This window comes from Nuphar pumila, chromosome 4 (genome assembly GCF_984573655.1).
Source record: "Nuphar pumila chromosome 4, dmNupPumi1.hap1.1, whole genome shotgun sequence".
Classification (NCBI taxonomy): domain Eukaryota; kingdom Viridiplantae; phylum Streptophyta; class Magnoliopsida; order Nymphaeales; family Nymphaeaceae; genus Nuphar; species Nuphar pumila.
The window spans coordinates 127,378,455-127,390,517 of NC_143252.1; the positions used below are offsets into that span (position 1 = coordinate 127,378,455).

At 40.0% G+C, this 12,063-nt stretch overlaps 1 protein-coding gene across 6 annotated transcripts in view; it reads left to right on the forward strand.

Moving 5' to 3' along the window:
• Positions 1 to 12,063, forward strand: part of LOC149840983 (NAP1-related protein 2-like) — a 70,708-nt gene that overhangs the window by 29,467 nt on the left and 29,178 nt on the right. For all 6 annotated transcript variants that reach the window (XM_090003518.1, XM_090003519.1, XM_090003517.1 and 3 more), the window contains 2 exons: positions 11,677 to 11,740; positions 11,988 to 12,044. In XM_090003518.1, coding sequence (XP_089859644.1) covers positions 11,677 to 11,740; positions 11,988 to 12,044 — 121 coding nt within the window. The remainder of the gene's footprint in view (positions 1 to 11,676; positions 11,741 to 11,987; positions 12,045 to 12,063) is intronic.

A 12,063-nucleotide genomic window follows, 5' to 3' on the forward strand; every position in this document is an offset into this window, starting at 1 on the left:
CCTCCAGCCACCGGAAAACCACCGTGAAAAAGGTACGGGTACCTCTTTTTGATTCAAATGGGGCATCGGTGGAGGTTTGATTTTCATGCAGCAGTCGATGGAAAATCTTGGAGAATAGTTCCACTGTCAATCTCTTGCACCTTCTGTGCTATGGTTGTATTGAAGAAAAAAGACAGATTTAAAACTTTTCCTGCATGATTTGGGGCCCAGGTATGCAGTCGGTTGGTTTGGGTATCTTTAAAAAAAAAAGAAATTTCAGTTTGTGCAAGGTAAGTTATGCTGTTTGCTGACAGCATACACAGGCCCACACTGGGCCTGTGTATATGCTGCTAAGCCCAGCCAACAAGGTCGGCTGGGCTGGGGCAGGTGTGTGCTCTCACAAAAAAAAAATATATCCAGTTTTTGTGGGGGGGGGTTGCTGTCACCTTTGACAGCTTACACAGGTCCAAACTGGACCTGTGTGTATGCTTTTGGACCCAGCCCACAGGGTCGGCTGGGCTGGGTGTTCTTCCCCTTTAAAAAAAATAAAAAAAATTACACATGATATTTTTAACAGGTAGTGTGCGTAAATAAAATTTCTTTTATGCTGTTCTTGTTGACAGCATACACAGGCCCACACTGGGCCTGTGTATATGCTGTTAAGCCCAGCCATCAAGGTCGGCTGGGCTGGGCAGAGTTGCAACAAAAACATTTATAAAAAAAAAAAAATCAATTTTCTTGTAGCAGGTATGCTGTTCTTTTTGACAGCATACACAGACCCAAACTGGGCCTGTGCACATTGTCGGCTGGGTTGGGCTGGGTGTTTCATCTTTACAAAAAAAAAAAAAAAAAGATGCTTAAGCTGTTGGATTAAGATATGGACAGTAAGAGAAGGATGAGATTGAAGTTACAAGCCTTCTGGGCTGATTTGTTTTTCTACACACATCATGTTTAATCTTGCCTGTTTTTTTTTAGCAATAACAAGTCTCAATTTGTATTTTTAATACATGAATATATCACTATGATGCATGTACGTATCTGTGATACATACAGTGTATGTTCCTCTTTCAACTTAAATCAAGTCAACTCTCTTTGTGATCCATCCTAATCTTCCATTATGAATATAAGTATTTTCCTAGCTTCTGATCCATCCTTGTTGACCCATTTTGTGTTTTCATATATCGATATGAAATTTTATGGAAAAACATTTAGATTTATCATGTTGTTAGGCATTTTTATTTTAATTTGAATGGGTGGGAATAAATTGATATTGTTTAAATGTATTGGCATCAGATTTATCATGCTGTTAGGCATTCTTATTTTAATTTGAATGGTTGGAAAATATTGATATTGTTTAAATGAATTGGCATCAGATTTATCATGCTGTTAGGCATTCTTATTTTAATTTGAATGGTTGGAAAATATTGATATTGTTTAAATGAATTGGCATCAGATTTATCATGCTGTTAGGCATTCTTATTTTAATTTGAATGGTTAGAATGCAATGATAATTCATCCATGGTTTAATTCTGATGTCTTAGAAATTAAAGATGGTATTGAATTTGTGATCCCTGTATTAGTGTTCCGGTGATTAAAATGAATCATCGAGGGTTTGGTAAACCCGAGCTGTGGGAATATTTTCCCTTACTCATTTCAATGCATTTCAAAGATCATGCTTCATAAATATTTCAGCTTTATTGCACTGTTCTATATGTTTTCCACAGGCCGGAGTCCTGTGATGGATCTCGCGAGGTAGATGCGAGCTTTTGTCTTTCTTTTTGCATATGATGTTACAAAACTTAAGAAATTAAATCTTAATAAAAAGTAATAATAAAGCACAGTGTAATAAACCTTCTGGGATCACTCATCTGGAGAGTGGGGATCTTAGAAATCCGGTCTTGGGAAGACTGTGAGGATACAAAACTCCGTGTGCTAATTTTTGTCCCCTGAACCCGATATTGAGGTTCCTTTTCCTGGCCACGGTTTTAGGGAGAGTCCGCCACTTTACCCGGGAGTGGTGTGTTTGACACAACTGTTGTTTTTTGTACCAAGGAAGTGGCACTTGTGGGCGTGGGGTGTCCCTTGTGTCCCCGACATTAGATGTGGAGGTCTAATGTTCCGAAGGTGATTCGGTCGAGGGTTAAGTTGGAACCCAGTAATAAAATACAAATTGTGTGCTAAGCTACCCTGGGAACCTAACTTAACCTCGAGGTTTGTACCCGTTTGGTGTATCCGCGGGCAACGGTAATTAAAAAGAGAAACTTAAAGTTGTATGCATTTAATAGGCCATGCATAAGGAAACAAAAGACTTATTGAAAGATAATAAAATGATTCATGCATTGCATAAAAGACATGCATTTTTCCTGTTATGCATTAGATCATGCATACTTTGATGATTTCCTTACTCAGCACATGAGGATAGGTGTTGAATGTTAAATTCTTGTTGCATGCTGAAACTTTAGTAGATGCTACTGCTTTACTGTCTTTGCATGCTTAGCAATTATGATTGTTGCATGAATAAATTCTCAATTGCTATAAACTGTCTTGTATGTATTTCCATTAATTGTTGCATGATATCTCATCTTCACTCTTTACCTCACTTGTTTCATTAAGGAGTAGCTGTGCTCAGGATTTCGATTCTGACACCCTATTTCATTGATTTTTCGCAGGAACAGGTGATCAGTGAAGTCGACAGCTACTGCGAGGGCGCGAGAGTCACAACGAGTTTTGACAGTCTTCTTTGTGGACAGAGTGGCTCTTTGTTTTGGGTTTTTCAGTCTAGTATTCTTGTTATTTTGCTTATTGTCATCAGTAGTTACTTGAGTCAGACACTTTATTTTTGAGATTAGTTGTTAATTCATGAATAAAGGTAATTGTTAGTTTATGGATGTTAATTGCAAGTTCTTTTGTGGTTTGTGGCTATCTAGTGGAATTAGAACTGTGAGGACCCCGGGTCTCTGGGAAGTTTTCCGCACTGTTTAAAAAAAAAAAAAAATTCCGCATTTTTAAAGGGGATGAGTTGGGGTCGTTACATGTCTGCCGACTTTATTATACTAGATATGATATTTTATGATGTCATTCTGGGTATGGACTGGTTGTCCAGACATAATGCTACCCTCCAATGTCGGGGCAAGAAAGTTATCTTGGAGTGTTCCGATTTGTCCGCGTTGTCTTTCCATTAGACCAGAACGACAAACGAGGTGAAGATTGTTTCCGCATTGAAGATCTCCAAGTACCATAAGTAGGGTTACATGGGGTTCTTGGCCAGTGTGTCCGCACAAGACAACCAGGCAGCACCCTTGGAGCAATTAGATGTTGTCCGTGAGTTTTCGGATGTCTTTCCCGAGGATTTGCCGGGTTTGCCACCATATTGAGAGTTTGAGTTCTTGATCGAGTTAGTGCCTGGTACGACACCAGTTTCTTGAGCTCCGTATCACATGGCACTTGCTGAGCTCGTGAAGCTGGAGAAGAAATTGCAGGAGCTTCTTGACAAAGGTTTTATCAGGCCGAGTGTATCCTTTTGGGGTGCACCGGTACTCTTTGTCAAGAAGCAAGATGGTTCAATGCGACTTTGTATCGACTACCGTATGCTAAACCAAGTGACGGTGAAGAACAAATACCCATTGTCTAGGATCGATGATTTGTTCGATTAGCTGAGGAAGGCAAAGGTGTTTTCGAAAATCAACCTTCGTTCTGGGTACCATTAGTTGAGAATCAAGACGAAGGATATTCCGAAGACAACATTCAGGTCCAGATATGAGCATTATGAGTTTCTGGTGATGTCCTTTGGACTCACCAATGCCCCTGCAATGTTTATAGACCTGATGAATCAGGTTTTCAATTTATGGCTGAATTCGTTTGTCATCGTGTTCATCGATGACATTCTTATCTACTCGGAGAGTGTGGAAGAGCACTGAGAGCATCTATAGATCATATTACAAACACTGAGAAAACATCAACTCTATGCTAAGTTCTCAAAGTACGAGTTCTAGATTGATAGGTGATGTTTCTCGGTCACGTGATATCCGAGAAGGGCGTGGAGGTTGATCCAGCCAAGGTAGAGGCCGTTTTGTCATGGGAGCAACCGAAGACGGTGACTGACATCAGGAGTTTCTTGGGATTGGCGGGCTACTACCGTCGATTCATTCAAGACTTCTCGCGTATAGCTGCCCCTATGACTCGATTGTTGCAGAAAGGAGTAAAGTTTGAGTGGTCACCTCGATGTGAGGACAGTTTTCAGGAGCTGAAGAAAAGGTTGACCACGACACCCATTTTGACGTTGCCTTCTGGGACGGGTGGTTTCATTGTATACAATGATGCTTCGGGAACTAGATTGGGTTGTGTCCTCATGCAACACGAAAATGTCATAGCGTATGCTTCTCGGCAACTGAAGGTGCATGAGAAGAATTACCTCACACATGACTTGGAGTTTGCGGGAGTGGTATTCACATTGAAGATTTGGCGCCACTACCTTTATGCGGAACAATTTGAGGTTATGTCCGATCACAAGAGTCTCAAGTACATATTCACGCAGCGTGATTTAAATTTAAGGCTGCATAGGTGGTTAGAGTTCCTGAAGGACTACGACTTATCTATCACTTACCATCCTGGTAAGGTGAATGTGATGGCAGATGCGCTTAGTAGAAAGGTGTCGATCACATCAGCTAGCATGATTGGACGCAGTTGGGATCTGGTCGAGGAGTTCGTTAGATGACAACTTTTTGCGGATGACTCCGGACGCATCTTTTGTGCGGGGATGCAGGCACGACCAGAGATCATAGATCGAATCGAGGAGCTTCAATCAGCCGATCCAGATTTTGAGAAGTTATGTGAGAGTGTCCAAAAGCCAGAGGCACAGTTTCACCGCGAGGACGGAACCATCATGTTCGAAGACAGATGGTGGGTTCCAAAGGAGTTGCGGGAGGAGCTGATGAGTGAAGCTCACAAGTCTAGTTATTTCGTTCACCCTGGTTCCACCAAGATGTTTAAAGATCTTCAAAGGACTTACTGGTGGAATGGGATGAAGTGAGACATCGCGGAGTTCGTATCTTGGTGTCTCACCTGTCAACAGGTGAAGATTGAACACCAGAGACCTGATGGACTTCTGCAGCCACTCGAGATTCCAGAGTGGAAGTGGAACAATATCTCGATGGACAACGACAACGAGATGCCATTTAGGTGATAGTGGATCGTTTGACGAAGAGTGCCTATTTTCTTTCGATCAGAATCAGTCAGAGCTTGTAGAGCTTGGCCGATCTCTACGTGGATGAGATTGTTAGACTTCATGGGCTACCACGTTCGATAGTGTCAGATCGGGATCCGCGTTTTACGTCTCGATTCTGGCGTCAGCTTCAAACGGCTTTAGGTACTACGTTGAAGTTTAGTATTGTGTTCCACCCATAGACGGATGGGCAGACAGAGCGTACAATCTAGACGCTCAAGGATATGTTGAGAGCGTGTGCTTTGGATTGGGCAGGCGATTGGGACAAACATGTGAAGCTTATAGAGTTTTCATACAATAACAACTTTCATGCCAGTATTGGCATGACCCCGTATGAAGCTTTGTACGACCGACCATGTAGATCCCCTGTATGCTGAGATGAGGTTGGAGTGAGCAGTGGAGTCTCCAGAGATCATCCAACATTATGCGGACCATGTGCGTTTGATCCGGCAGAGGTTGATTGTAGCGCAGAGCAGGCAGAAGAGTTATGCCGATCAGCGGCGCAGAGAGCTCAGTTTTGAGGTTGGCGACCACGTGTTTGTTTGGATCTCGCCTACGAAAAGTGTCTTCATGTTCGGAAAGAAGGGGAAGCTGAGTCCTCGAAATGTCAGACCCTTTGAGATTCTTGGAAGAGTCGGGGAAACCGCTTATCGAGTAGAACTTCCTCAGTTTTTCATATCCACGATGTGTTCCACGTCTCGATGTTGAGGAAGTATGTGCCTGACCCCTCACATGTGATTTAATATTAGGCAATCGAGGTATAGCCTGACTTGACTACAGAGGAAAAACCTGTTGAGATTGTGGATCGTCAAGAGAAGACGCTGTAGAGTAGGACGATTCCGTTCGTGAAAGTGCGCTGACTACATCACAGTTTGGATGAGTGCACTTGGGAACCTGAGGCAGATATGCGTCAACACTACTCACATTTATTCGGTATGTTATAATTTCGAGGACGAAATTCTTTTAAAGGGGGTAGGGATGTAATATCATGTATTTTGGTACTTAGTCATTTTATAATTTTGACGAAAAATAGGCTAAGAATGGGAGAAAAATCGTTTGAGGCTCGATTTTTAGACTGAAGTCTTTGAGTCTAGGCTTGTCCTGGGTCTCATCGACAAGGTCGAGGAGAGCCAAACGAAGCGTGAGAAAGAATTTTAATTTCGACCTTTAAATTCAAGCGAAATTCAGGTTATTTTCAGGTGAAATTCAGAATTTTATATGCATGTAATATATCATTGGATGCGTATCAAAATTTTGAGCACAACAATATCTTGTTTTCCTGATTTAGAGTTCTGGTTTGCCCGGAAATCACTTTTTTTTTTGAAAATTGAGCAGTTTGTCGAAACGGATCTGGTGTTGGATCGGATTGGATCCAATGCATAAGATTCAAATTATTATGGATTTGGATCTTATGTAGGTCCTACTTAAATCTAGATTTGATCGAGTTCTTACTCCAATATTTTTTTGGCTATGGGTTTGGATCTTGGATTCAGATCCAACTCTAGGCCCGACGTTTTTTTAGCTTTAAATTGAATATCAAGCTTTATTTTGGGTTTAAATAAGGTTAGGGAGCCTTCTGGGTTAATTTGGTTATTTTTGGGTATCTTTAGATAATTTTTAATTAATTATTAATTATTAATTAATATTAATTCCGAATTTTGGTTTAGGACTGAGCGAGACTCCTTAAAAGAGCCCTTGCACTTACTTAAAGAGAGTTTTAGAAGGGTTGGGAGAGTTAAACAAACTACCATGTGGAAAAGTCAATATTTGGTAGAGTTTCAAAAAAATTAGGAAACAAAAGAGGGAGAGAGTTCCACTTTTTGGGAACTCTTAGAGAGAGAGAGCTGGAAAAAAAGGGGGGGGGGGTCATCCCCTCTCCCACCCATTACTTCAGAGAGAGAGAGAGAGAGAGAGAGAGAGAGAGAGAGAGAGAGAGAGAGAGAGAGAGAGAGAGTTCTTCCCATCATTCTTCTCTATTTTTTGATTTTTATCAAAGGTACGACGGGTCTTTTCTTTTGGAATATAGGTGAGAAATCGAATGCCGGTTCGATTTCGTGTAATAGTTGGCGTAAATCCATGGTTAAAGAGTGAATCTACGGGTTCACTCAAGTATACATGGATGGGGATCTGTAGATCCTCCTTTATATGGGTGTTTTCGGTTCTTTTCAAAAAAAAAATGTGTGTGTGGGTTTTCTATACAAAAACAGAATTTTATTTTTTGTTAAAGTGGGCTTTTTAACTTTTGTTTCATAGTGAATTCGATTTGCATAATATACATCTGATAATTGGATACATATGTAATTGTTAAGAATAAGAAAATTTGTGTAAGCCGTATGGTTTCATAATAGTCTACATAAGCATGCCAATAAATAATGGATATTGGATGTTGTTCATGAGATAGATATATATCCCTTGGTGGATTATTGTCTCCTGAAAAATCGTCATATGAATCTGCATAAGCATGCATATTAGTTTACGAATCTGTGCAGATATTAAAGTATTCGTATTCCTGGATGTGGATATACATACCTCATTTTGCGAATCTGCATGCATAACTGGATTGAAAAAAAATTTGTACGTGCATCTATTTTCTCCTGAAATTTGTATGTTATAGGTACACACATGTTTAGCCATCAATTTTTCTTTATATATATAAATATTCAGGGAGGGGTTTTGCAGTCGGGCCACTGTGCCAACCGAGTTGGGCCCGGCTGGCCAGGTCTGGCCTGACCTGGCAGTGCCTTGATAGGCCTGCTACGTTCAGCTGGCCTGGCACGGCCTGCCAGGCCTGCTGTGCACAAAGGGCCCAGCCGAGAGGGCTCGCTTGGGCAAACACCTTAAAAAAACAAAAACAAATACAAAATAATCAGTTAGACCAGAGTTGCCAGTTGAGGAAGCGGGAGCGGAAAGCGATATAGGAAGCGGGAGTGGGAAGCAAGGCACTTTAAAAAATGTAGGAAGCGGGGAAGCGTGGGACTACTTAGAAGAAAATTACGAACCGTCTCGAAAGCAACCTAGGAAGCGAACCAGAAGCGAAGGGGAAGCGAAAAAATGAAAAAATGAAAAAATGGAGAAGCGAGGGGGAAGTATGGGGGAAGTGCGTGGGAAACATGTTTCCCATAAAAGGGAAACACACTTCCCATAAAAGGGAAGCATGCTTCCCAAAAAAGGGGGACACTTCCCCACGCATTTTGGAAGCGCGACGTTTCGCGCTTCTGAAGCGCGTATCGGGGAAGTGCGCTTCCCCATTACCCTAGGCGCTTCCGGTAACTCTGAGTTAGACTATTGGGCCCAGCCGACCTGACGTCGGTTGAGCCTTGGTCATTCAGCCCCAGTCGACTGGTTCGGTTGGGCTGGGATTACCGACCCAGCTGACTGGGTCGGGTGTGGTGGTGTGACAGACCCAACTAAATGGGTCAGTCGGCGCACAGGTAAGTTGTAGGGGCAACCGACCCTAGCCGACTGGGTCTGTTGTGCTAGAGCCGAGCCCTAGCCGATTGCCAGTCGGCTGGGTGCTGGATCATATAAAAAAAAGAAAAAAAAATACATATATATGTCTACATGTGATTAAGTATTCTTTTACAAAATTTTCTCATGCATTGTGCTGTGTGTGCACTAATGTTCATTTCAGTGAGAACTCATTAAGAGTGAGTGTGCTTGAGGTACCTTATGGTTATGCTAAGGTGGAACAATGTATTGATAGGCACATATACTAAAAAAATTATATAGATGCCTTTTTACTAATTACGTACATAATTTACTCAAAACATGCATTTCGACATTAGTTAATGCATTAAATGAAAATATGTATTTGACATATTATGCATAATAAATGAAAACATGCCACTAAATTTAATACATGCATTACATGAAAACGTGCACTTGTTACTATTACATGAATTGAATGTGAACATGCTTCTAAATATCTCTGGGTCATACACATAGCTGAAAACTGCATTCATGACTGTGCATTTAGAAAGCATGTAAATTATGGCATGTTGATATGGGTTTTGCTTAGGGTGCACCGATGATCGTAATGAATCATCGTGGGCCCGGTGGGCCTCGAGCAGTGGGTGCTCCTTCTTTACTTTTAAATGCATTGCAAAAATCATATTTATTTTTATTGCATTGGGTTTACACTGTTCTATGCTTTTCCGCGAGCGGTGGTCCCGTGATCACTCTTGCAGGGCTAGATGCGAGTTTTTACCTTTCTTTTGCATGATAAATTGCATAACTTAATAATTGGCTTTTAATAAAATGATAATGAATAAGAACAATGTAATATACGATCTGAGATCTCCCATCGAAAGAATGGGCATCTTAGAGATTCGGTTTTGGGGGATTGCGAGAATACAAAAAACTTCGTGTGCTTTACTTATTACCCCTGAACCCGATATTGAGGTTTTTTCTCCTTACCACGGTTTTAAGGAGAGTCCGCTACTTTACCTGGGGATAGTGAGTTCGCTACAACTGTTGTTTTGGTATACCAAGAAAGTAACACTTGTGGGCGTGAAGGGTTACTGGTGTCCCGACATTAGATGTGGTCTAATGTTTTGAAAGTGATTTGATCGAGGGATAAATTTGGAACCCAGTAATAAAATACAACTTGTATGCTAAGTTACCCTGGGAACCCTACTTGACCTCGGAAAATTTTACCCGTTTGGTATATCCGCGGACAACGGTAATTACAAAGAGGAACTTAAATTGTATGCCTTTAATAAGGCATGCATATGAAAAAAAAACTTTAAGGAAAAATAATAAAGTGTTCATGCATTGCACATAAATCACGCATATTCCTGCTATGCATTAGAACATGCATATTTTACCTGTTCTCTTAATTGTAACATGTTGGTGGATGCATGATGTTTAATTTCTAATACATGTTAAATGTCATTCTTACTTAAATTGTGATTCATGTTGTTGATTAATGTTCTATCATGCTTAATAAATGTTCCCTGTTGCATGAATGCTTAATGGAATTATGTAATTGACATAATTGCATTCCTCTGAACTATTGTATGAAATCTTATATGTGTTCTTTAGCTCACTTGTTTCACTAGAAGTACCTATGCTCAGGATTTTGATTCTGACATCCTAGTTTTATGATTTTTCGCAGCCGCAGGTGATCAGTGAAGCGATTGGCTTCTGAGGGAGTTACGGGTGTCACGCATTTGCTAGACAGTTCACAGATGGACAATGTGGCTTTTCTTTTATTTCTTTTTTGTTTCATTTAGTTGCTATTGCACTCTGAATTTTTCATTTATGCAATTGTCTCGAGACTTATCACTTATTATGTTAATAAAGGTAAGGTTTGGTTTGGTATGAATGATAATTATAAGCTCTATTGTGGTTGATTGTTTTATCCAATTGGGAGTGAAACTGCAAAGGCCACGGGTTTCTGAGAAGATTTTCACAATGATTTAAAAAAAAAATCCGCATTTTCAAGAGATATGAATTGGGGTCGTTACACCATATGTTATGATCCTCAAATAAAACTCCCAATCATAACCCAATAGACTAAATTCAGGAATGCTGCTCACCTTTCAGTGACTTTATACAGGTTGTTACAAATGGATACCATCAGATTCCATGAGTTAATTCTACTAGTGGTTTATCTTTAGGTCCTGTGAAACAGAGGGTTCAGGGCCTCCTGGTTGTAATGCATAGGATAAACCAATCCGTATTGATATTTTGCTTCAGGACCGAAATTAGAACTATACTAAATAGTGAGTCAGCTGGAAATTATGTCTACAACACTGTACTAACTCATGAATCATAGAAAGGTTATGTAAGCACAATATGGTAATAAATAATTAGTTTTAAGAGAAAAACCAATAAAGAGTAAATACATTATGTGCCGTTGTTCATGGTTAATGACACAACAACCTGGCAACCTTGTCTTTACAAATGCATGATCTTACTAAAAACGAAAAAGGGAACAAGATGTAGGAATTAAAAAAATTTCTTTGTGTGTTAAGCTTATGACTTCTTTGTTAGTTAGGTGAATTCACTCCCTTTAGCCGGTTTTACTGGATGACTAAATCATAGCTGTCCATGAGTTTGTTTGTTCAAATGGGCAGAGCTCCCTGTCAATTTGCCGAGTATCCAAACTCTGAAAAATTGGTTTGACATGTTATGTCCAATGAACTCTTTCTTTCTGTTTTTTTCTTTGGGGCGCTGGCATGTTAACTTCCAGATGAATTTTCAGGATTATGAAAAGTGATGTTATATGCTCCATGTTAATTTTCTTTTTTTTTTGGAAAATTTGCTGGCTTCCTATGAATTTTCTTTTGTATATTCTCCTGAGAATTTGCCTTAATGATATTTTAATGGTACTCACGTTGAATTCTTACACCGTAGAAATACATGCCAAAGCAACAACTATCTAGATTGTGACTTGTAATTTTTGTGTTGTGTTTTCTCTACTGTTCCTTTCCAGATATTTTCTAATTTATGGGTTTCTCTTGTTGATGAAGCTTTTTTGCATGGTTTAATGAAACTCAACAAATGGATGATATTACAGATGGGATTCATGATGAGGTAATTTTAACCTTTAATACTAGTTTCTGGCTGATCTAAGAAACAACCACTGGTGCATCAAGAATGATGCTTATAATGGAATCTATGTTGTGAGTTTTATTAAGGGCTATCATGCCAATATGCCTTGTACTTTGTTCCTATATGAAAGTGGATGACAACTCTATCTGCTTAAAGAAACCAAAATATCTTTGCTTAGTACCATTAGGTTGATGTTGCGGTTTACAATCTGTACCCTTATGCTTTTCAGGTGGCAGAGATAATCAAGGAGGATTTGTGGCAGAACCCTCTAAAGTACTTTAACAATGTAAGTAACTTTTATGTCT